At 35.8% G+C, this 27681-nt stretch overlaps 1 protein-coding gene across 7 annotated transcripts in view; it reads right to left on the bottom strand.

The window, feature by feature from the left end:
* Positions 1–27681, bottom strand: part of AKAP9 (A-kinase anchoring protein 9) — a 197840-nt gene that overhangs the window by 126407 nt on the left and 43752 nt on the right. For all 7 annotated transcript variants that reach the window (XM_032875423.1, XM_032875435.1, XM_032875432.1 and 4 more), the window contains 2 exons: positions 10034–10264; positions 6942–6986 (listed from right to left, as the gene is read on the bottom strand). In XM_032875423.1, coding sequence (XP_032731314.1) covers positions 6942–6986; positions 10034–10264 — 276 coding nt within the window. The remainder of the gene's footprint in view (positions 1–6941; positions 6987–10033; positions 10265–27681) is intronic.

The raw sequence follows: 27681 nt of genomic DNA on the forward strand, positions 1-27681 counted from the left end.
AAATATCATAGGTATCATAGGATAATATTAGTCAATTCTTTCTAGGCCTGAATTCATTATTCAATCCAATGAGAATACCAGCCAAAGTAGTCAAGAAAATTAAGTGTGTACCATATCTATTTGCATAAAATTCCCAAACTAAGTAACGTAATCAGAATCTGAAATCCTTTTGAGAATAATTTGTTAAAAGAATTCTCATCACACATTCCATCTATTTAGTGGGAAAATAAAGCACATTTCTGGGGTGCCTGGGTGGCTCAGTGGGTTAAGCCTCTGCCTTCGGCTCAGGTCATGATCCCAGGGTCGTGGGATCGAGCCCCACATCGGGCTCTCTGTTCAGTGGGGAGCCTGCTTCCCTCTCTGCCTGCCTCTCTGCCTACCTGTGATCTCTCTCTGTCAAATAAATAAATAAAATCTTTAAAAAGAAAGAAAGCATATTTCTACTGAAGAGCAGTAAAAAAACTGCAAACTTTGTTGATTATCTTTTTTATACCAAACACCATACTAAATATTATCAAATATAACCCTCACAACTACACTGTGAAGTAGATATCACTGTTTTACATGTGAAAAAACTATGTATCAGAATTAAAGTGATGGGCCCGGGTTGATAACACCTTGGTGGTGATGACGGTGAAATCTGAACACAAGGCTCCAGAGCCTCTGTTCTTTTTTATTACCTTACTTCCCTACACATCAGAAAAATGACAGCAATATTTTAAAAACATACAGGATAATTATATGGCCTACAATTCAAAACTGTTAATTCTGAAATTTTAAAAATGCTCCAATGCAAACAAAGCCAAGATTATTAAACTTTGCAAATCTGGCAATTATAATGAAGTTATAATCTAGGAAGGAATTTCCTTTGGCAGGGAGGGTGTGATACTAAGAGATAATTCCTTAAAATTTCTAATAGGAAAATCTTAACGGTGATATTTATTCCTCAATTTACAAATTTGGCTTACTGATGATTCTTCTGCCTCCTGAAAAGGTGACTATGGCTTAGAAGTCCCTCTTAAGTCTAGCTCAGTCAAATCAGTTTTAACATCATTAACAGGAATAGCTGAAGCTTCAAAACTAGGCCAGAGTATCATGGATTCAACCAGGCTCCACACTGGCAACCTTAATGAGGTTTTCAAACATTTCACAATCAATTTTTCTACTGTTTTCTATGGACAAAGAGAATATGTAACTTTGTCACAGAATAATTCATCATGATTCCAGGCCCAAACTATATAATATCACAAAGGATATGATCAAATCAGGTCAATCTGTCAAAAATTATTTCAGAAATATCTTTTTTCAGTGTAATCTTCTAAGTAACTGTTTTTGTCCAATTATAAATCAGTTAATCAATTTAGTTTTTGTGAACACCATTAAAAAGAGAAAGTATCAAAGGATATGTCACATAGTAAAGGATGTCTCTTCCCTGAAATGTTTGTTTGGAAAAAAAAATACATATGTATGTATAGGTATATACTTATTCATGTATATAACAATAAAACATGTTTGATTACATATCAAATACATAGAAATTACACACATATACATGTAGTAAAGATTTCTTGTTCAACAATGGTCAACATACTCTAACTTTTACTGTAGGAATTACATTTAAATATTACTGTACCTTACTTCAAAACACATCAGATTTACTAGGTATCACAGACAAATAGTTTCAATACATTCTTCTGGGCCTCATAATTCCCACCAGTTTTATATTACTGTTTTCAAAAAGAGAACTTGAAAACCACAATCTTTTGATGTCCTTACTTTTAAAAGCTGTATTAATAAAAATTAAAGTTACTCTCTTATCTCAAAGTGAGAAAATGGCTATATAAATTTTATCCAAATTTCATAGGCATCTAAGAGATGGCCTGATCTATAGCCACTTGGCTTATAAAAAAAAATTCACCTGAGTGTAAAGAAGAAAAATGTACTTTGTGGAGTCCTGGGGTGTCCCAAAGACATACGCAGTTCAGGCACAAAAAAATGCCTGAAACTTTCAATCAAGAAAGACAAACTATGAGAAGTAAGGCATTAGCAAGAGAGAGGAGACGGCTGAGTAGGAGTATCCCAAGATCACCTCTCCCCATGAACACATCAAGGCTGCAACTACATATACTACAATTCACTGAGAATGACCTGAAGACTAGCAAACAGCTCTTCCATAGCTAAAGACAGAAAGAAAAAGCCACATGGAGAAGGGTAGGAGGGGCAGAGATGAAATCAGAAACTAAACATCCCAAGCAGCAACCCACAAGTAGGAGATATAACACAGGTGTGAAAGTCCTGCTTGACAAGTGAGAGGCTCAAGCCCCCACTGAGCACCCCTCATCCTATTGATCTGACTGGGAATATGAGCCTCCATAAATATTTGGATTTAAATGAGCCTAACTCTGGGACAGAGCAAGGCAGTAAGAAACCAATACTCTGTCTTAAAAGGCCAATATACAATAGCACCTGCTCAGAGACACAACTCAGAGGTACCAGTTTGAAAAGTGCCTGGACTATATTACATGGAGATTTATTAATTTTAGGGCATGTGCCACAGGGGCAAGGATCTGCAGGAAATTTCTCTGGGAATGGAAATGCTGGCAGGCACTATTTTTCTTGCCTTCCTTCAGCCCAACTGGCTTGACACTGGTGGGCCCCATTTAGACACACTCTCTTCCTAGCACCACTTACCCTGCCCTGCAGAGTCATTCTAAGCAACCCAACTGCCCTGGTAAGCACCCTTCCAAAGAATGACTCCTGCTCTAGTATATAAGAATAAAGCTAACCAAGGAGGTAAAGACCTGTACTCTGAAAACTTTAAGACACTGATGAAAGAAACCAAAGATGACACAAATGAAGGGAAACATATATCATGCTCATGGGTTCAAAAAATTAATACTGTTAAAATGTCCACAATACTCAAAGTAATCTACAAATTCAATGCAATCCCTGTCAAAATACCAATACCATTTTTCACAGAACTTAGGACAAATAATCTTAAAATTTGTATGGAACCACAAAAGACCCCAAATACCCAAAGTAATCTTGAGAAAGAACAAAGCTGGAGGGAACACAGTCCCAGATTTCAAGCCACACTGTGAAGCTACTGTAATCAAAACAGTATGGTACTGACATTCTAATGGAAACATAGATCAATGGAAGAGAATTGAGAGCCTAGGGAAAAAAACCATGTTTATATGGTCAATTAATCTATGACAAAGGAGGCAAAAATACACAATGGGGAAAAGACCATTTCTTCCGTAAGTGATGCTGAAAACACAGGATGGCTACATACAAAAGACTGAAACCACTCCTATACCATATACAAAAATAAGTTCAAAATGGATTAAAGATCTGAAACTATCAAACTCCTAAAAAAAAAACCCATGGTAGTAAACTCTTACACCTCAGTCTCAGGAATATATTTTTAGATCTGTCTTGTTAGGCAAGGGCAACAAAAGCAAAACTAAATAACTGAAACTACATCAAACTAAAAAACTTCTGCACAATGAAGGGAACCCATTAGCAAAACTAAAAGGCAACCTACTAAATCAGAGAAGATATTTGTAAGCGACATATCCATTAAAAGATTAACATCCAAAATATATTTTAAAAACCTCATAACAAAGTGTATAATGCCCAGTGAAATAAGTCAGTTAGAAAAAAACAAATGCAATACAATTTTACACATATGTGGAATTTAAGAAATAAAACAAATGACCAAAGGGGAAAAAAGAGACTGAGACAGATTAAGAAACAGACTCTTAACTACAGAAAATAAACTGATCATTATCATAGGGGAGAGACATAGGGGAGAGGAATGGGGGGGATGGGTGAAATAGGGGATAGGGATTAAAGAGTACACTTATCATGATGAGCACTAAGTAATGTTTAGAATTCATGAACTGCTATATTATACACCTGAAACCAATATAACACTGTATGTTAACTACACTAAAGTAAAAAACCTAATAATTTTTTTTTTTAAGATTTTTTAATTTATTTATTTGACAGACAGAGCTCACAAGTAGGCAGAGAGAGAGAGAAGAGGAAGCAGGCTCCCTGTGGAGCAGAAAGCCTGATGCGGGGCTCGATCCCAGGACCCTGGAATCATGACCTGAGCCGAACGCAGAGGCTTTAACCACTGAGCCACCCAGGCACCCCAATAAATTTTTTAAAAAATTTAACAAAAAGAACTCATAGCACTCAACACCAAAGGAAAAAAAAAAAAAGAAAGAAAGAAAGAAAAAAGAAAAAAAAAGGAAACAGCCAAACAATCCAATTAAAAAAATGAGCAGAGGCCCTGAATAGACATTTTTCCAGAGAAGATATACACATGACCAAAAGGCACATGAAAAGATGCTCATTATCACTCATCATTAGGGAAATGCACATTAAAAGCTCAAAGGTATATCACCTCCATTGTCAGAATGGCTATTTAAAAAAAAAAACCACAACGGGGCGCCTGGGTGACCCCTGCCTTTGGCTCAGGTCATGATTCCAGGGTCCTGGGATCGAGTCCCGCATCGGGCTCTCTCAGCAGGGAGCCTGCTTCCTCCTCTCTCTGCCTGCCTCTCTGCCTACTTGTGATCTCTGTCTGTCAAATAAATAAATAAAATCTTAAAAAAAATAATAAATAAATAAAAATAAAAAATAAAAAAAAAACACAAACTAACAAGCGTTGGTGAAAATGTGGGATAAAGGGAACCCTTGTACACTGTTAGTGGGAATGTAAATTGGTGCAGCCACTATGGAAAATAGTACGGCAGCCCCTCAAAAAATTAAAAATAGATCTATATGATCCATTAATTCTATTTTTGGGTATTTACCTGAAGAAAATGAAACACCAATTTGAAAATATATATTGCATCCCTGTGTTTATTATTGCTTTATTTACAATATGCAAGACATGGAAGCAACCTAAGTATCCATCAACAGATGAATGGATAAAGATGATGTGGCATATATATATGTGTGCATGTGTCTATGTATGTATATGTATATACATAGATTTATACGATGGAAAATTACTCAGCCGTAAAAACAAATGAGATCTTGCCATTGTGACAACACGGATAAATGAAATAGTCAGAGAAAGGTGCACCTGGCTAGCACAGCCATCGGACACTTGATCTTGGGGTCACGAGTTTGAGTCCCACACTGGCTGTAGAAATCACATAAATAAATAATATTTTTTAAAAAGCCAGACAGAGGGGCGCCTGGGTGGCTCAGTGGGTTAAAGCCTCTGCCTTCGGCTCAGGTCATGATCCCAGGGTCCTGGAATCGAGCCCCGCATCTGGCTCTCTGCTTGGCGGGGAGCCTGCTTCCTCCCCTCTCTCTGCCTGCCTCTCTGCCTCCTTGTGATTTCTGTCAAATAAATAAATAAATCTTAAAAAATAAAAAAAATAAAAAAAATAAAAAATAAAAAATAAAATAAAAAGCCAGACAGAGAAAGACAAATACCATATGATTTCACTTATATGTGGAACCTAAAAAACAGAACAAACAAACAAAACAGAAACAGACTCACAAATACAGACGACAGACTAGACTGGTGGTTGCCAGTGGAGAGGAAACACAGGGCAATGGGTGAAATAGGGAAAGGGGAGTAAGAGGTACAAACTTCCAGTTATAAAATAAATAAGCTACAGGGATGTGGAATATCCCACAACATAGGGAAGAGAGCTAATATTACAATAATTTTGTATGGTAACAGGTGGTAACTACAATTACTGTGGGAGCCATTTATTATGTATATAAATGTCAAATTACTATGTTGCACACCTGAAACGAATAAAATATTCTGTATCAGCTATACTTCAATTTAAAAATAATGAATAAAAATAATTTTTAAATTATGTTCAGTTAGCCAACATAGAGTACATCATTAGTTTTTGATGTAGTGTTCAATGATTCATTAGTTGTATATAACACCCAATGCTCATCACAACACAGGCCCTCCTTAATTTTTAAAAAAAGAATATAGCCATTATAGGGGTTGGGGGGGGAAACAGGGTTGCTTTCATATAAAGCCCCAAATTTAAAGTCACAAGGCCAGATTTTCTGAATTGCAAGTTGTGATTTTAAATTGAGATACTTCCCCTACAGGCAACTTTACATAGTATAATTCAGGTACTAATTTATTTATTCAACCCTGGTTAATTATTTTCCTGATCAGATTACTAATAAGTATATTCCCAGCTTTTAAGCACATTAAACTTTTGAAATGTCAAAGTTTTTACTCCCATTTGCAATTCAAAACAGAAATCTGTTCACTTCAGAACATGAAGTTATCTTTTTTTTTGGTATTAGAAACCTACAATGTAACAAAACTTATGGAAAACAGAGTTGCTGACCATTCATAATTTACCAAATCCTCAAACTGTGGACAAAGAAACAACAATGATATCTAAAACAATAAGAAAAAGGTAATAGCATGGCATGTATTTATTAATAACACATAAAGAAGGTATTTCCTAATGTGGCCAATGTCTACATTAGCTTTTATCAGCTAAATTAAAAATCACTACTGCAGCATTAATTTCATCAAATGAATATATGTAATTATATAGAATTCGAGCATTTGTAAAAAGCATTACTCAGAATATGAAATAGTCTGTATAATAAAATATTTACTGTGTTTAATACGGAAACCTTATGACAATCATTAATCCTAAAATCTCAATATCATTTTCCTAGAGACGTAAAGGCCTCTAATTAAGGTATTCAAACAGATTTAAGATCTTAGCAATATGAAAAAAAATATAGAGAAATACATAACTTTCAGGTTTTCTAGATCATTTACACTGTATTTTGTTATGCTATACTTCATTATATTTATAAAAATACATAAGCATGTGAGTTGCAAGAAATAAAGTATTAATAAGTTTCCGCAAAAATAATACACAAAGTCAACCTACCATAATATTACTTATTCTTACCTCTGAACTGTAATCATCTGCTGTAGTTGAAATCTCACTTTCTGGCTAAAACAAAAATAAAAACCAATTACATTAAGAGCTTCCCCACCCCCAAACATGGTACTTTATTTACCCATTACTATTAGTAACATGTGACAGAAAATTCACATAAAAATATCACTTAAAAACTAGTAAAAATTATTCAAATATCTAAAAAAAAATTTTAAGTATGTGAATTTTATTTTATTCATTTTTTTTAAATTAAGCTCTATGCCCAACCTAGGACTTGAATGCACAACCCTGAGATCAAAATGTCACATGCTTCACCAAGTGAGCCAGCCACATGCCCCTAAAGCTTTAGAATTTTCACTCCAGGAATCACAATGGCTAACTAACACATCTGATATTTAACATAAAGCATTTTTCTAAATATAAGTGTATCAAGAGGCACTTTCACACAGGGTCTTATATATATTACAAATCATTTGTAAGACAAAAGAACTAAATAAGATATCATCCTTCTAATTCTTATCTCTCTTTTAAATAAGAGAAACTCTTAAAATGTTACTCAAAAGAGTTCCAATTTCTTCAAAAAGAAAAATCACTGGCATGCCTGGCTCAGTTGGTAGAGCGTGAGACTCTCGATCTTGGGGTCGTGAGTCCAAGCCCCACACTGGGCTTAGATAAGATTATATAAACAACAACAAAAAGTTTTAAAAAAATCACCAAATCTTGATGCCAGAAAAGTAGTAACAACTTGAAGAAAAGTAACAATCTTTGCTGTTATTAACGCCTTTGCAGCTTATAAAACACTTTCTAAGACATTCCTGTTTCATTCATACATCCCTGGGATTTGGATATGAAGTGAGTGGCTTTTCTGAGCTTCCCTCAGTTTAGAACCATTAGAAAGTTTCCTCAAGGAGGAAACTTAAATTTTCACTGATTCCACTGTTCACCCACTCATCTAAGAATCTCAATTTACAGGTGAGAAAAGAGACCTAGAGATTTCATCTTTTCATTCAACAAATATGAACCATCACTGTCTCCTTTACCATCTATACTTAAGGAAATTTTATTCATCACTCAGTACCAAACTCTGCCTCCTCTCTGATGTAGTAAGTCATGCCTATTCTAAAATTCTGTCACAGGGCTTCCTAACTTATAGGACCTTCTTTTAAATCTAAAATTCTTTCATGACATCAACTCTCATGATTGATTCACTTATGCCTTTTAAACAGTTATAGTATATTGTGTACTAAGAACTGTGTTACTAAGGATGAAATGGTGAACAAGACACTCTTTGCACTGGAAATGCTATAAACCCACTGAGAAGTGCAAACATTGATTTGTTATCCAGAAAAAGATAACAAATACATCTGCAAACCACGCCAAACACCAGAGTTTTCATACCATATCACTATACAATGTATCATATCATTCCAGATTTCAACAAACAATAACAAGATACACAAAGAAAAAGTATGGCCCACATACAAAAAAAATGGTAGTCAGTAAAAACAGTCCCTGAGGAAACACAAATATTGGACTTAATATACAAAGACTTTAAACGAGCTATTTTAAATATAGTCAAATAAGTGAATAAAATTAAGTCTAAATTCCTAAAGAAAAGTATAAGGATAGTACCTTACAAAATAAAGAGTATCACTATGAAAGAACCAAAGAGGGGCACCTGGCAGGCTCAGTTGGTGGAGCATGCAACTCTTGATCGCAAGGTTGTGAGTTCAAGCCCCATGTGGGGTGTAGAGATTACTTAAAAAAATTTTTTTTAAATAATAAAATTTTTTTAAAGATTTTATTTATTTGACGGAGACCACAAGTAGGCAGAGAGGCAGGCAGAGAGAGATGGGAGGAAGCAGGCTCCCCACTGAGCAGAGAGCCAGACATGGGGCTTGATCCCAGGACTCTGAGATCAGGACGTGAGCTAAAGGCAGAGGCCCAACCCACTGAGCCACCCAGGCACCCCATAAAATAATAAACTTTTTTAAAAAGTAAAACAACAAATGAAAAATTCATTAGAGGGGCTTGACAGATCTGAGGAAAAATCAGTAAACTTTAACATATAGTTTAACTGAAATTATGCAGTCTGAGGAAAAGATTAAAAAAGAATGAAGAAAAATGAACAGAGCATGAGAATCTGTGCAACAATATCAAACATACTAACATGCATAATAGGAGACCCAAAGGAGGGGACAGAAAGTAGACAGAATATATGAGGATACAATGCCCCAAAACTTCCCAAATTGGATGAAAAACACTAAACTACATACCCAAGATGCTCAAAAAATTCTAAGTAGGAAAATCTCAAAAAGATCCACTCTTAGCAAATCCTTAACACCCCTGACCTTTTGAATAAAGCTCAAATCCTACATATTATCTAAATCTTTGTTTCCATATAAATATATTGAGGTACAATCCAAATTATAATTATTATCTGTCTCATCCACCACTCTTTCTCCTAAGCATCCCAGTTTTCTCTACTCCTGGTTTTAGTTGGTATCTCCATCCCACCCACAATTCCAATCCACTTTTAAATTGTCCTGCCTCATCTTATTCTGGAAAATTATACCATTAAAGAGAGGAAGAACGCTAGCTTTTATTTTGGGCCTTCTATGGGCCAGGTGCAATCTCCTGCCTCTCCCCTTTACCACCATCCCATCCCCATCATTCTAATTCATTTAAAACTAAACTTCCTACAGTTTCCAAGTCACATCATAACTTCATGTTCTTGTGGATGTTGTTTCTTTATCACAGAGTTTGCCTTGCGTACTGCTTTGCTGATGGCTAATACTGATTTAGCATTCCCCAAATCGTGGTACTCTAGGGTACCATACACATTTTTGTTACCATAGCTGTAATCAGAATACACAGACTATCTTACATCTGCCTTCCCCACTTGACTAACTTTCCTAAAGGACAGAGAATGTCACATTTACCCTTGTATCCTTGGTGCTGAATCCTTGATGTTATTACAGTTGTACTACAAATGTTTATTGAATCAAGCTCATAAAAATTGCACAGGGTGATAATGAGTGTTGTCATTACAACTTTCCAGCTAGAATTCTAATTTTCAAAAAATCTAGATGAATACTTACTTCAACAGAGAAGACCTCATCACGTTTGATTATTGTGGATTCGGGAGTCACGGCTGTTCCTACCCTCTGAGAACTATTTATGTACATTTCATCACTCTGTGAGTGCTCAATATTCAAAGCATGGTATGTTGACACATCATGTTTGCTGCTTGAAGTTTTCCTCTTTTTTTTCTGCTTCTTAGAAGGATTCTGCCCATCAGACTGAGCTTTCCTTTGTCGAAACTGGGCAAGCTACAGAAAAAAAGACATTGTCCTTATCATTAGAGATACTACTTCTTTAGTACCACTGTGAAAAAAGCAAGCATCTTTGGAGTCATTTTCTTTATAAGATCAAACCATTATTAAATGATAACTAAAGGACAGGTGTTATAGTCCTTGATACAGCGACTGAATTGCAAAGAAATTAGGTACTTCTGTATAACTACTATTCAAATACTAAGAAGAACTGAAAATGTCACATCTAAAGAAAAAAATTAGCCCAGAGTTGCGTAAAATAGGGAAAACAGGTACTCAAACTGCTTGGTGAGAGTATTGTTAGATTATTCAAAATTATACAAAAATATAAGAGATCTAAATGTGTTTATCTTGTGAAATTTCTGGGACTTCTACTAATTTGTACTAAACGTAATTAGTCCATGCAAAAGATTTAGTTTTACAAATAATCACTGAAGCCTTGTTTCTAATGGGAAAAACACTGAAATAATTTAAATGTCAAACAACAGTGCTTCCTATCTCCTAATCACTTTCGTATCATCATAAGGATTTCTGCCATCTCCTAATGCCATGTATACTTATCATTAACTTAACATGTTTTAACTAGTGAACTTATCTAAATTTATTTTAAAAGGAGACTTTCTATTCCAGTATAAATTAAAAGCCAGTATCACTTGTGATTTCCTTAAAGAAAATAGTAAATAGATAGGACGCCTGGGTGGCTCAGTTGGTTGGACGACTGCCTTCCGCTCAGGTCATGATCCTGGAGTTCTGGGATCGAGTCCCGCATCGGGCTCCCAGCTCCAAGGGGAGTCTGCTTCTCCCTCTGACCTTCTCCTTGCTCATGCTCTCTGTCACGTCTCTCTCTCAAATAAATAAATAAAATCTTAAAAAAAAAAAAAAGAAAATAGTAAATAGAAATGAATATAATGAAAACTAACACTACATTATTAAAATTTTAGTTAGGTATTACTGCTGAAGGTGATAAGATAAACAGGCAAGTGTTAAAGGAGTATTAAGGATACATGAGCATCAAACAGACTTCTGGCTAACTGTAATCATATTGACTAAAAAAACATCCTGGAAAAGTATTAACTTCCTTATGATACTACTCACTATTATTTATACTGGATCAGGCCATCACCTAAAATATCTTGTCACCTAAAATCAGAAGTATGCATTACATACTTTGGGTAACACTGGATTAACTCAATTAAAATTATGTTAATGCAAACAATTTTAAAGATGTTTATATAAAAAGTATATATGGAAAAATAATAAAGATGTTTATGACAGTGGTATATATAATATTGCAACAGTATCTTTTTTTAATAAAAGGAAAATGATGTGCATCTCTTTCAACTAAGACAAGCAGGGCTCAGTCTCATAGCCTTCAGTAATTCTAACTAGCTTGAATTTAAATAACATTGTGCATACAGGCACAGATAAATTCTGGAAGAATATAACCACAAATTTGGTATCTCTACAGAGTGGAGATTATAGGTATTTTTCCTTATGCTCACTTGAAATTTCCTTTTTTATGCAACACATTTTCTAAATTTTAATGAAGTAACTAACCACCAATTCTTAAATTTAACTTGAGCTGCTTGATCACTGAGAGAACAAAAGCATAAGAATAGGTGTAAGCTACGTTGTGCCTTAAAAATAGGAAATCTACTACCAGCATATTAATTATGTAACTATTAGTTAGACCAAGCATAAAGATGGCCAGTAAATTTCTTATGATATTAAGTATTAAAACAGTCTTAATGATGTTGGTATCATTAACTACCAAAATATGTGACAAATACCAGAACTTAGAGAATAAAACACAGCATATTTTATACTTATTTTGTCTGTTGCAGATGAAAAGGATACAGCTATGCAGTAGTGATTACATAATAAAGACATCTAACTCATAAGTCGGAAATATCTGATCAATCACTGACCTTGTAAAATGTAAAAAAATATATCACATTAAAATTTTTCCCTAGTTTATTTAGCAACTAGCCTGTTATTCTACCTCATGTCTGCTTAAGGAACAGATGCAAGACCAGTTGCCTCTATTTGTACATTATTAAGCTACTGGAATGCATTTAAACTACTTTGGAGGATAGTAAATTCATTCTTAAAAATAAACCAACTGAAACACTATTACATATTATCTGAAAATAGAATCAAAAGTCTAGGCACATCATTTTAAAAAGATACCTCAGAACACAAAACCAAGAAAAATACTAATAATGACATTATTGGTATTTAAGTTCGACTTCAGAAACTTCTTAAAATTCCATGTTGTCTGTGTTAGAAAATATGTCCCGAGAGCACAGAATATAAAGATGAATATTCTGTTTAAAATTCCGACTTGTTGAATTAGATACATAATTTATATTTAATTATTTTATGTACAAATACCTAACAAAGGAGAAAACTAAAGCTGTATTTTCAAAAGCTTGATTTTTAAAAAAACACCTCTGAGACAACAGTATCCATTACTAAATGAACCCAAATGGGAAAGTTATTGATAGTGAATAAAAAGCAGAATGGTTCTTGGGGTGCCTGACTGGCTCAGAGGAGCATGTGACTCTTGATCTTGGGGTCATGAGTTTGAGCCCCACTTGGGAATAGAGATTACTTAAAATAAATAAATAAAAATTAAAGAGTAGAATTTTTTTTATGGTGTTTAGAACAAATCATTTCTAAGGACATAAAATTACCAAGACATTGTTTTAGGCCCTGTACTGATTACACAAAGTCATACTATTTTTTTCAGAACAATTAACTAGAAGGTAAACAGCATGAGGGTAAGGACTTCTGTTCTGTTCAATGCTATATATTCAAAGTCTGGAACAGTACTAAAAAAATACATGTTGAGTAAAAAAAGATAACTTATCTTTTTACAGAAAAATCACCACTAAAAACATCACTTTAAGCACTGTTCCAAAGAACCAGACAATTAAGATACGATATAACAGGCATATCTAATTCTACTATCTAGAAAAGTTTCATGGTCTTGGAATTAAAATTGGCAATTAAATGAATCAAAATACAAAATAATCCCTCTCATCATCTCTTTCTCCATCAGGCAAAACAATACAAAGCAAGACAAAATTAATTCTCAAAAATAATGCCCATGATAGTTTTTTAGCAAGAGTTCTATTTCATAAAAATTTACATAGAACTTTACAACTCAACACCAAAAAAACAGACTAAAAATGAACAGAGGTTCTGAATAGTTGTTTCTCAAAGAAGACACATAGATGGCTAACAGTGCATAAAAAGCTACTCAACATCACTCATCACCAGGGAAATGCAAATCAAAACCACAATGAGATATCACTTTACGCCTGTCAGAATGGCTAAAATCAAAAACAAGAGAAATAGAAAGTGTTGCTGAGGATGTGGAGAAAATGGAAACCCTATGCATGTTTACTGGGAATACATATTGACACAGCCACTGTGGGAAACAGTACAGAGATTCCTCAAAGAAATGAAAATAGAATTACCATATGATCCAGTACTTCCACTACTGGGTATTTACCCAAAGAAATTGTAAACACTAAACCTGGCGATTCACAGACCTGTACCCCTGGGGAAAAAAATAAATGTTTATAAAAAATAAAATTAAAAAAAAATCGTAAACACTAATTTAAAAAAAACACATAGACCCCATATTTATTGCAGCATTATTTGCTATAGCCAAGATACAGGAGCAACCTAACAGTTCATTAATAGATAAATGGATAAGAAAGATGTAGAACAATATACAATGGAATATTACAAGCCATTAAAAATGAGATGGTGTCAGTGGCTTAGTTAGGTGGGCATCTGACTTAATTTCTGCTCAGGTTATGGTCTTGGGTTGTGGGGTCAAGTCCTGTGTCAGGCTCCGTGCTAAATCTCAATCGCCTTTTTGGGATTCTGTTTCCCTCTCCCTCTGCCCCTACCCCCATCTCTCTCCCTCTCCAAAAAAAAAAAAAAAGGAAAGATTAAAAAAGAGAGAGAAAAAATATCATTTGAGACAGTGTGGGTAGCCTTGGAGGGGATTATATTAAGTGAAATAAGTCAGACTAAGAAAGATAAATACTATATATTTTTACTCATATGTGGAATTTGAAAAACAAAACAAACAGAAAAAAGAGATAAAAAACCAAGACTCTCAATACAGAGAAGAAATTGTAGAGGGGAGGTGGGTAGGGAGATGGGTGAAACAGGTAAAGGTGAATGAGAAAACACTTGTATAGGCATAGAATTGTTTAATCATATTGTACAACTGAAACTAATAATGTTAATGATACTATTTATTTTAAAAATAAATATATAATGCTCAGAATAGCTTTTCAGCAAGAGTTTTATTTCATAAAAATGCGAGAGGCGTAAGACCATAACATAAGTCTAATTCCTTATACCTAACTGAGCTATTTTTATTTTAAATCTGAACAGTGGCAAGCTAGCAGATAAGCAAAAATCAAAAACTCTACTCAATTAGCTAATCATCTGATATTGAAATGATAAACTTTAAATTACTGGGAAAACATTTATTCTAAAACATGCTGAAAATTCAGACTATGGCCATCTGTGTTTGTCATTTGGAAGCCAATTATAAAAATGTTAACATATGTAGGCACAGAAATAGTTGCAAGATTTACTGGAAAGATACCATGTCCACATACACTTGTTTTTCAAAACTAATTCAAATCTCAATATCTTACTCTGACCAGAACATAAATAAATGACTAAACAAAAATGATAATTTATTCCTTAAGTTCAATATTTATAACTTTGTATGTAATCATTCTCAATAAAACAAAGAACTTAAAAAATGCTGTATAAAAACTTGCCAAGTTTTTATAATGGCACTCCAAAAAAACTACAAATTATAACCTATTTATCAAGTGTTCACTGAGTGTTAACAATGGGCCAGGCCCTGTGCTAGACACGAATCAAAATATATGGTCCTACTAATAGGATCTATTAGTCAAGGCCAGCCTATCACATCACTGAGTTGTGTGAAGCAAATAAGATAATAGTGTACAATTTCATAATCAAAAGTACTCCTACATATCTTTAAGGAGGTGGTAATGGGAGCCTCTCATAGCCTGATTTTCTCAAAGACAGTTTTTTTAAATAAAATTTTTCTTTTTTTTTAATTTAAATTCAATTAGCCAACATATAGTAGTACATCATTAGTTTCATATGTAGAGTTGAATAATTCATCAGTTGTGTATAACACCCAATGCTAATCACATCTCGTGCCCTCCTTAATGCCCATCACCCAGTTACCCCATCCGTCCACCCTCCTCCCCTCCAGCAACCTTCAGTTTGTTTCCTAGAGTTAAGAGTCTCATGGTTTTTCTCCCTCTCTGATGACTTTCAAAGGCAGCTTTTTAGAAGAGGTGTGATGTGGGGGTTGAGTTTTATATCTGTGAGGATATCTCGGCATATGACAAGTATTAAATAGTTTATTTATTTAAAAAATATTTATTGACTGCCTATTATGTATCCAGCACTGTGCTAAAGGCAATACAGGTAGTAATGAATCAAACAGATACACACCATACTCCCATGAACTGTAATTCAGGTTGGAAGAACAAATTAAACAAATATAGATAAACACAAAAATCTATCATTTCAAGAGATAAAAAGTACCTTGAAGATAAAGTGTAGGTACTAGAGAAAGCCTACAATGGAGAGATTTAACTTGGTTGGGGATGCTGGGAAAAATCAGGAAATACCCCACTGGAAATAAGAATATGGAAGCCGAGATTTGAAGATAAATGTGAGTACTTGCCTAAGATCATAATCAGCTAAGTGTCAAAATAGAACAAGAACACCTGACACCAAATCCAGTATTTTTTCCATTATACCAATTTATATTCCGTGCACTGAGTTCCCTTTTTTCCTTCATTTGTCATTGTACTTCAAATCCTAGGACACTAAGTTCAAAGTCATGCATACATGAAATCTCCAAACCAAGAAATACTTTTTTGAAAAACTGGGGGAAAAAACACACCCACAACAACTATAACACACACACACACACACACACACACCCCCAAGAGAGAACACTGCAAAATATTTTTAAAATGTTATCTAGTCTCTCCAGTTTCCATAAACAGCTGTAAGTTGAGCCATTTTCTATGTTTTTGCTGTAGAAAATTTAAGAAATCCTAATTAATTCTAATTACAGTGACTATTTGTACTTGTCAGTGCTGCCTTTAAACCTTTTTAATATTCCTTAATGAATGCTGCACAAGAATGTTGTACAAACTTACAACAAAACTCCAGGGGCCTAACTATGGAAACAAAAAGAAGATTACAACAGTTGACCCAAAGACAATTTGTATGTAGGCCAACTGAAAAGCAAAGAAGACAAAAGCAATATTTTCCAACACTATCACAAACTACTGGAAAATAACGGTGCCAAAAAGCCCCAAAAATATCAGATATGGAAAAGACCTCAGAACTTTACATTACTGAGCTGTCTTACTTTTATCATTCAATGTAGATTTTTTATTAGTTTTGGAACACTATATGTTTAAGAAGAAAACAGATCCTGCACCCTAAGGAATCATCTTAATTTTGCATATTTTAACACATTTCATTGTGTGGCACATAGTACACACAAATATTTGTTGAATGAAAAATAATATTTCAAAAAGAATATGGATTACATATGATAGAGTACTGAATCATTATGTGTCAAAAGAGTCTAATAAGCTAGTTTTGTGACACTGAACAAGACACTTGACTTCAGCAGAACCCAATTTCTTCAACTATACAATGAAGAGGTAGGTTAGAAGGACTTTTTGAGATTTCTTCCAGTTTTGGGGCACCTGGGTGGCTCAGTGGGTTAAAGCCTCTGCCTTCAGCTCAGGTCATGATCTCAGAGTCCTGGGATCGAGCCCCAAATCGGGCTCTCTGCTCAGCGTTGAGCCTGCTTCCTCCTCTCTCCCTCTCTGCCTACCTCTCTGCCTACTTGTGATCTCTATCTGTCAAATAAATAAAATCTTTAAAAAAAAAAAAGATTTCTTCCAGTTTTGGGGCTCCTAGATGGCTCAGTCAAGCAAGTGTCCAACTGTTGGTTTCAGTTCAGGTCATGATCTCAGGGTCGTGAGATTGAGCCCTGCATTAGGCTCCACGCTCAACAGGGAGTCTGCTCTAGATTCTCTCTCCCACTCTCTCTGCCCCTACCCTGCTGGCATGCATGTCCGTGCACACACTCTCTCTCTCAAACAAATAAATTTTAAATAATAAAGATTTCTTCCACTTTTAAGGGCTCTCTTGAAAAATTGTTTTCAACTTTTCCCTATCCTTTTTCCTCTTCCTACTCTCCATTATAAAGGAGGAAAAGCTAGAATTTTACATTATAAGAGCTTTTTAAAAAAACTTTTGCTTGAGGGGTGGCTGAGGGGGTGGCGCTCACTTGGTTAAGCGTCTAGCTCTTGGTTTTAGCTCAGGTTACAATTCAGGGTTGTGGGACTGAGCCCGGTGTTGGACTCTGCACTGGGTGTGCAGCCTGCTTGGGATTCCCTCTTTCCCTCTCTTTCTACCCCTCCCTTCTCCCTCTTTAAAAAAAATAAACACAAACAAACAAAAATCATTATTTGAAAAACAATAAACAGTACCTATTACTAAATGATCCCAAGTGAAAAAAGATGATAGATATGGAATACAAATTAGAATGATTACTTTATAGAGCTTAGAATAAATCTCTAAGTACACAAAATTATTAAAATATTATTTTAGGCTAATGTTACTGACTATATGAAGTTAACTTATTTCAGAATAACTAGATGTTAAACTCCAGGAGGGAAGGGATTTTTAATCAAAATCAAAGCCTACATAATACTCTAAAAGTCTAGAAGAGTCCCTACACATAGGTTCTCAATGAATATTTACTGAATAAAAGAAGATAATTTATTTTTTTAAAGAGTTTATCTGACAGACAGCAAGAGAGGGAACATAAGCAGGGGGAGTGGGAGAGGGAGAAGCAGGCTTCTGCTTCTGGACACTGAGCAAGGAGCCCTATGGAGGGCTCGATCCCAGAACTCTGCGATCATGACCTGAGCCAAAGGCAGATGCTTAACGAGTGAGCCAACCAGGTGCCCCAAGATAATTTATTTTGTATAAAAAGAGGCACCACTAACAATAATTTTAGGCATTATGTCTCAGAACTTCAGAACATCTGTACACTTTCTTAAAAAAAAAAAAGGGGGTGCCTGTCTGGCTCAGTCGGAAGTGCAGGTGACCCTTGATCATGGGGTTGTGAGTTCAAGCCCCACACTGGGTGTAGAGATTATTTAAAATATTTTTTCTTGAAAAAGATGACATATCAGGTCTATGGTTATATTATTGTATAACCATACAATGCAACTTATGTAACTGTCAAAAATAATGTTTTCAAAAAAAATTTTAATGTGAGAAAATGTTCTCAACATAAAGTCAGGAGAAAAGAAGCCCAAAACTGCATAGATTATGATTCAAATTAAGTTTAAAAACATACACAGAAACAAAGAATCAACAAACTAATAATGATTACTTATGGATGGAGACTATGGGTGATTATTTTCTTCTTTTGAAAAATCTTCACTGCCTCCATTCCCCACAGATCTGTAAAGAGTATTCACCAATAAAATTATCATGGACTTATAAATTTATATCACCCTTTTTTTAAAGGACATAATACAACTACACATCTACCACAAATCTCATCCCAAAAAGCAGAGAGAAGGCACAGCTCCAGGAATATGCTGTCCTGGGATCTAGCCACTTTCATCAGCCTCTCCAGACACGGTTACCAAACCTCATAAGCCTAATTGCCAACACTGACAGGCCATTACATCTTCACTTCACATGCCATCTACCTCTGCTTCCTTTCACTGTCACCTCAGTTATTAACAATGAACAGTGAAAATAATGGTACTTTGCCCCAATCTTATCTACTCTCTCCATATTATGAAGCTTAATCTCTTTAAAAATAAATAAAAAGCAGTGTACATACCATATAAAGGAGAATCCTTAAACCAAGTTGTATCTGTAACAAATATTATCTCTCTCAGCAACATAAATACACACCAGTTTATTACTTGAGGTTTCATTTATAAGCCACAGGTTATAGACTATTATTCCTTCTGATACACGTATCTTCTTTTGCAGGAATTCTCAATTTAATAATGGAAGAACTGCTACATCTGGTCAGTTCAAAGGCCACCCTTTGATGGGTCAGGTATCCAGTGTCCATCAGCAGCTCTAAAGGACATCTGTCAGAGATCACTTATGTGATGTAATAAGGTATATAATAAACACACAAGTATCAGGTTTTTTTTCCATTTCATTTCCTCTTCCCACCTAATTCTCTCACACAGTCACTACTCCCCAAGAACTGAATAGACCTTGGGATCAGATCACAATCTCTGCAGAATTTCTGCTATGTATCAGAAGATGGACAAAAAGTAACACAGCAGCAATGTCTGTAACAACAAAAAAACTGGAAACAATCCAAATGTTCACTGATACTGGGGCAATGCCAATAATGGAATACTATGCAGGAGTGAACACTCTACATGATATTGAACATAAAGCAAATCACTAAAGACTGCTTGCAACATGATACCATTAAGTTCAAAAATGGGAAAACCAACAAACTATATATATATAGATATATATATATCTATATCTAGAGAGAGAGATAATATAGGTATATATATACACACACACATACACACACATATATATGAGATACAGAAAAGCAAAGCAATGATAAACAAAATTCAGAATTGCAGTTACCTGAGGTGGTAAGAAGCTGGGGTTAGATTTTCAAATGTATTTGAATGTATTTGAATGTGCATATTTCTTAAGTTGGGTAATAAGTATAAAGTTAGGGTTTTTTGTGTTGTTGTTGTTTTTTAAGATTTTATTTATTTGACAAATAGAGATCACAAGTAGGCAGAGAGGCAGGCAGAGAGAGAGGAGGAAGCAGGATTCCTGCTGAGCAGAGAGCCCAATGTGGGGCTCGATCCCAGGACCCTGGGATCATGACCTGAGCCGAAGACAGAGGTTTTAACCCACTGAGCCACTCAGGCACCCCTGCTGTTGTTTTTAATCATTTATCCTTTTTTTTTTTTTTTTTTTAAGTAGGTTCCACACTGGGTGTGGGGCTTGAACTCACGACGCTGAGATCAAGACCTGCTGAGATCAAGAACTGGACACTTAAATGACTGAGCCACCCAGGGGTCCTTACCTATGCATTTCATATTTATCCTTTTGTAAATAAAACATAATTAATTTAGGTATTTCTAAAGTATGCAGAACATCCTTCTGAAGAAATCAGCCAGTGCTCTTACCATCCATGACACCCAGGTCTCTCCTGTCACTATAGTTTGAGAAAAGAAGTGAGTCAATTCAATTCTTCTCCTGGAATTAGGGAACACGGAGGCAAGAAAGATGTCCAGAAAAGAACAGAAGGGAGGTGCATCTTACATGAATGATATAACCATATAAATCTATAAACATCCCTAAAATCAACCATAAAGTACAATTTACACGATAAACCTACTAGTCATGTTGCAGATTCAAATACTCTTCTCTGCTGTTTTCCTCCTGACATATATCATCCCTATTTCTTCAGTTAAAACTAAGGAAAGTAGCTGGCATATGAGAGTTCATAATGTACACACACTCAGTGTTGCAGAATCACAAATAGTGATGATGTTATTGGATCAGTAACTTTACTACATATTGAGGATCTTTTAAAAAATAATGAGTCCTGGGTTGCCTGGGTGGTTTAGTTGGTTAAGTGTCTAATTCCTGGTTTTGGCTCAGGTCGTGATCTTATGGGTAATGAGTTGAGCCCCACGTCGGGCTATGTGCTCAGTGCCTGCCTGAAGATTCTCTCCCTATGCTCCTTCCCCACACACTCTCTCTCTCTCTCAAATAAATAAATCTTAAAAAAAAAAAAAAACAAAAAACAGTGAGTCCACAGGCACCTGGGTGGCTCAATCGGTTGGGCGTCCGACTCTTGATTTCAGCTCAGGTCATGATTTCAGGGTTGTGGAATCCCTCTGTCCCCCCTACCCGTGCACTCACTAACTCTTTCTAAACAACAACGACAACAACAACAACAACAACAACAACAAAGTAAGTCCTGGCTCCATGTGAGATATTCTGATTTCGGGATGAAGTGTGACCTAGGATTCACAATTGTTTGAAGCTTTCCAGGTGCTTCTGTGCAACAAAGTTTGGGAACCACTATGCTAGATGCTTATTCTATGAAGAGATGGCTCCCAATACTTGAATAAATTTTCTCTCCCCCTCCTTTTCTTGTTTAAAAGTGTATATAGTTTCGGCTCAGGTCACAATCTCAGGGTCCTGGGAATGAGCCCTGCATCAGGCTCTCTGCTCAAGCAGGGAGCCTACTCCCCGCTCTCTTTCTGCCTGCCTCTCTGCATATTTGTGATCTCTGTCTGCCAAATAAATAAATAAAAATCTTTTTTTTTTAAAGTGTATATAGTGAGAAAAAACCTCATTAAATAGGACTCAGGGATTCATCCCATAATTTTTGGTCATGTGTAAACTGATGTATAAGTGAAGGAAGCTGATGTGCAAAAAGAGGAGTATCAGTGGGGCGCCTGGGTGGCTCAGTGGGTTAAAGCCTCTGCCTTCAGCTCAGGTCATGATCCCAGGGTCCTGGGAATGAGCCCTGCATTGGGCTCTCTGCTCCACAGGGAGCCTGCTTCCTCCTCTCTCTCTGCCTGCTTCTCTGCCTACTTGAGATCTCCGTCTGTCAAATAAATAAATAAAATCTTAAAAAAAAAAAAAAAAGAGGAGTATCAGATACTGTGAAAGATAAGAGATGATACAGAGAACAGCACTGATTCCAAATGCCTCTTCAGTTTCCCAAGAGGCCCAACTATATTTCATTTACCTTCCTCTGAAATCTATCTTTGTAATAACCCTCTATTTTCTCTCCTACACTTAAATAATAATAGGTTTTTGAAAATAAAAAAGCCCAGGGTGCCTGGGTGGCTCAGTTGGGTTAAGCATCTGACGCTTGGCTTTGGCTCAGGTCACCAACTCAGGGTCGTGGGATTAAGCCCCATGTTGCCCACCTCCCCTCTCACCCACTCAGGAGGGAGTTTGCTAGAGATTCTCTCTCCCTTTCTGTCTCCTTCTGCCTCTCCCCCTGTTCATGCACTCTCTCAAATAAATAAATAAATAAATAAATCTTTTTTAAAAAGATAAAAGCCTAGAATTAGGCTACTTATATTTACATTTAGCTATATTATTCAAATCAGTATTTTATAATTTTTTAAAAAATGGTTTAACTGCTTCATCTATATAGTAACAACAGAACTGCCACCTGGTGGCAGCATACCTACTGGACTATAGGATTTATTTTTTGGAAAGGAATAACCTCTTCAAAAGTTAAACATATCAAATATGTATTCTTCTAATAGTCTTCTGCTACTTTTAGGATAAAATCCATACCACTTTAAATAATACATACAGCTTCTCATGATCTGATCCCAGCCTATTTCTCTAAACTAATTTCTGCTATGTAGCTTGATTCTCTATGCTCCAACAAGAGAAGGATGATGGTGGCTAATACTTCCTGAACTCTTTTCATAGTCTGACAATATTCTAAGTGCTTTATAAGTATTAGCTGAATTCTCATAATAAACCCAAGGCAGGTACTATTACCATTCTCATCTTCCAGATGGGGAGCAGGGGCACAGAGAGGTTAATTAACTTGCCTAAAGTCACAAAGCTGAAAATGGCAGAGCCATGATTTGATCCCAGATGGCATGGTCTAGTCTAAGCTCATAACCACTACGATTATATTGCTTTTCACAAAAACAACTCTGAAAAATTAGGTAGCACACACAAACTTTTCCTGATTCCCATTCATTCCCCAATCTGGAATCTACACTTCCCTTTCCGATCAACTACTGCTAAAGCTAATGGTCACTTTTCAAGTCTCCTTCATACTTGATTTCTCATTTTTGACTAGTACTCCCCCTTACTTGAAACTCTGTCTTCCCTCAGTTTCACAAACATCATCATCTTCTAGCTTTGCAAAGTTTGTGTCTCAGCGTCCTTTGTAGATACTTCTTCACCTGCCTTTTAAACATGGGTGTTTCCACAGGATTCAACTCTCAGTCTGCATTAGTCTTCTTCCTGAGTGAACTCCTCACTCCCACAGTGTCGCTAGTATTTTTAAACCAAGTATTGATCTCTAGCATGGGCTTCTGTTTTCTGCTCCAAATACACATTCAATTTTACACTGGGATGCCATATAAGCACCTTCAATTCAACATATCTAATACAAACTCATCTTTATCTTACTCAAATATGTTTCCCTCCAAATATGCCCATATTTCCCCTCTCAGATACCCATTTCACTCAAACTCTTCTCTTCCCCCACATATGTTCATCTTCCTTATCTCAGAGATTAGCATCCAACTTCTTTTCAGTTGCTCAAGTCAGAGTAGAGTCATCTCTTGCCTTAGCCTATTTGGACTGCTGTAAAAAAATATTATAGACTTAGTGCTATATACAGAAATTTATTTCTCACAGTTCTGGAGGCTAGTGATAGCTGTGGAAGCTAAAGTCTAAGATTAGGGGCCAAAGATTTAGGACCTGGGGAGAGCCCACTTTCTAGTTCATAAATGGTCATCTCTTTGCTTTAACCTCACATGATGGAAGAAGCAAGAGATCTATTTTTTTATAAGGGAACTAATAACATTCATAAGGGCTCTGCCCTCACGACCTAATCACCTTCCAAAGGGCCTACCTCCTAATACTATCACCTTGAAGTTAGGATCTCAACCTAAGAATTTTGGAGAAACAGGGGCGCCTGGGTGGCTCAGTGTAATAAAGCCTCTGCCTTCAGCTCAGGTCATTATCCCAGGGTCCTGGGACTGAGCCCCACATAGGGCTCTCTGCTCAGTGGAGAGCCTGCTTCCCCCTCTCTCTCTGCCTACAACCAATACCAAAGCATCTCAATCCTATCTCCTAAACACTGATCAAAGATTTAAGGGCCTGTGTAGGACTGAAGTTAAGAACACAATCTCTTTGGTCAGACAGACTGGGTTTAAACCCTTGCTCTGCCACTATGACACTGTGCAAATTAATTAAATTAGTTAATTAAATTAAAAACTCTCCAGTTTTCCCACCTATAAAATAGGGATAGCAACAGTATCCACAGCTCTTAGAACAGTTACAAGGATTAAAGGAGGTAATAAATACCCTTAGCATAAAGCCTAGCATTCAAAAGTACTCTTTAACTGGTAACTACTATTACTATCGAACTCATATTCTTTCTTCCACTGTCAAACTTCCCACGGTCCAAGTGAGCGATAATGAGGTAGGAATAGAAGTATGGATAAATGAAGAAGATATTTAGAAGGTAAAATTAGCAGAATGTGGTGACTGGTTGGATCTGAAACATTAAGGAGAGTGCCAGGAAAACCAAATAGAATGTGAGGTAAAGTGGGCCTGGTTTTACTGGGTAGTGAATGGTGTTAGAATGAGAAGAAAAAGGCTAAGTATGAGACACATATTTTGAATTAAAAAAAAAAAAAAAAGAATGGGATTGGGTACAAGCTTGCAGGATTTAGACCACATAAAAATCTAAGTGAACTGTACTCCACAGTAATAATCATAACCCTGAAGGCAACTTAAAACAGACACTATACTGTTCATGAACAGAGGATAAAGGAATTTTTCATGATATAAAAAAATCTACAGATTTAAACAAATAACCTAGGCAAAACTACTTCTGGGACAATGAATGGTATTAAATCCATCTGCAAATCAACCAAAACTTTGTGTAGCATACAAGATAAGCATTACGTATGCTAAGAATATTTGGTGATTACTACCACAAAAACACTAGAAGTAAAAGGGAAGTCAAAATGACAACAAAAATATGTTATACTAGTAAAATACTGTGCTCACATATGAAAATGACAGGCCTTTTTGTTACTGAACAAGACTTAAGTTATTTTGTTCCCACAGTGAAAACGGATTGGTAATAACCAAGCCAACAACCCAACAGGTGCTCTTCTGACTAACTGCATACACTTGTAAAACAGCTGGCCATGGAATGAAATGACTCAATGGCCCACACAGAAATCAAACTTCTGTATCAGGCTCTTATCAATTCACTTAGAACCTATTATTCAAAGCAATAGTTTAAATTTTGGAAGAGCCCTTTAAAAATGGGCTCTTTTTTAAATTTTTAAATTTTGGAAGTCTTTAAAAAAAAGAAAAAAGCAAGATGGAAGATAATCCTACGGAGATGTATGGTTCTCTGTCTACCCCTCTCTCTTCTCCACCTGAGCACATGTATTCTCACTCTCTGTCCCTGCGTACAGAAAAAATGCATACAATACCTAATATTATATATATATAACAATTGGCAACAACCCAATTAAAAAATGGGCAAAGGACTTAAATAGACATTTTTCCAAAACAGACACATGGCCAAAAAGTATATGAAAAGATGCTCAACATCCTCAGTCATTAGGAAATCACAAATCAAAACACAAGGACATATCACTTGCCACCCACTAGAACAGTTATAATAAAAAAAAGAAAACAGTAAGTGTTGGTGAGTATACGGAGAAACTGGAACTTTCATACACTGCTGGTGTACATGTATAATGGTACAAATGCGTGGAAATCCAGTTTGGCAATTCTCAAAAAACACAGAATTACCTTATGATCTAGCAATTCCACTCCTAGGTATATACTCAAGAGAAATGAATACAGGTACTTTCATGCGAATGTTCACAGCAGCACTATTCATAATAGCCAAATAGTGGAAACAGTTCAAATGCCCATCAATGGATGAACAAACAAAGTACAGTAAATGCTACATACAATAGAATATTATTCAACCATAAAAGGGAATGAAGTATAGATGCATGGATGAAAAAAGCCAGCTGGTAAAGGTAAAATATTATAGGATTCCATTTATAAGAAACATCTGGAATAGGTACACTCAATAGAAACAGAAAGCAGACTGGTGGTAGTTGGGAACTAGGGGAAGGAGGGAAAGAAGAGTACCTGCTTAATGTAAAGGGTTTTATTCTAGGATGATAAAAATGTTTTGGAATTAGATGGAATCGGTGGTTGCAAACTGTATTTACCAAATGCCACCAAATTGTTCATTTTTAGATGATTAATTTTTGTTAGGTGAATTTCATCTCAATTTTTTTTCAGTGTTTTTTTTTAAGTTTTTTTTTTTTTTTTAATTTATTTCACAGACAGAGATTACAAGTAGGCAGAGAGGCAGGCAGAGAGAGAGAGGTGGAAGCAGGCTCCCTGCTGAGCAGAGAGCCCAATGTGGGGCTCAATCCCAGGACCCTGGGATCATGACCTGAGCTGAAGGCAGAGGCTTTAACCCACTGACCCACCAAGGCGCCCCTCATCTCAATTTTAAAAAATCAGAGCTTCTTTGTATCTAGCACCAGAACTTAAGAAGTTCTCAATCACGATCTCATTTATTCTCCAAAATACCTGTTGAGATTCATGTCCTGCAACAGGATTATTCCCATAGACAATAAACTAAAGAATTTGTGATAATTTAAATAAATGCCTGCTAAGTAAAAGTCCATAGTTGCAGCTGTAGGTGTTCAAAAATGTCAACTGGACAAATAAGCAAATAAATGTCTCCAAAAGTCCTAGTGTCTTTTATAGTATGCCAAATAGCTATATTATAAATTCTCATACATATATACCCCAGATGCAAAACAACCTCTATAAGTTTTTCCAAATTAAGGTTTTAAATTTTAATTTTCATTTTAGTGGAATCTAAAGAAATTTAAATAATGTTCCTTATCATTTACTGTTTAACAATTTTCCTTGAGAAATTTTTCTAGTTCCATATTAGAAATTTACTTAATTTCAATAATTAGTAGCCCATAATAGATATTTTACAGTCATAGTTTAGCTTTTCCTACAAACTTTATATATAAAGATAAGAGGTGTTTTTGTTTGAAAATAATTCCTGCCCCAACTTGTCATATTCTCGTCACTTGGATATATCCTATCTTTGCCACTTCCTCTCTTCCATGTGCTCAATTCAACTTTCAGTTTCACTGACGAGACATGACAGACCTCTTTGCTAAGTCTCTCTTCACTGGATCTTATTATGGCTCTTTCACCCACTTCCTGCCATTTCTTGGATTTGCTTTAGAAGCCTTTCTTCATTATACTCTTTAAAAAGACTATTCTGGGGGCACCTGGGTGGCTCAGTGGGTTAAAGCCTCTGCCTTCAGCTCAGGTCATGATCCCAGGGTCCTGGGATCAAGCCCTGCATTGGGCTCTCTGCTAAGCAGGGAGCCTGCTTCCCCCTCTCTCTGCCTGCCTCTCTGCCTACCTGCGCTCTGTCAAACAAAATCTTAAAAAAAAAAAAAAAAAAAAAA

This window comes from Lontra canadensis, unplaced genomic scaffold (assembly GCF_010015895.1).
Source record: "Lontra canadensis isolate GAN:19392208 unplaced genomic scaffold, GSC_riverotter_1.0 scaffold2, whole genome shotgun sequence".
In the NCBI taxonomy this organism is placed as follows: domain Eukaryota; kingdom Metazoa; phylum Chordata; class Mammalia; order Carnivora; family Mustelidae; genus Lontra; species Lontra canadensis.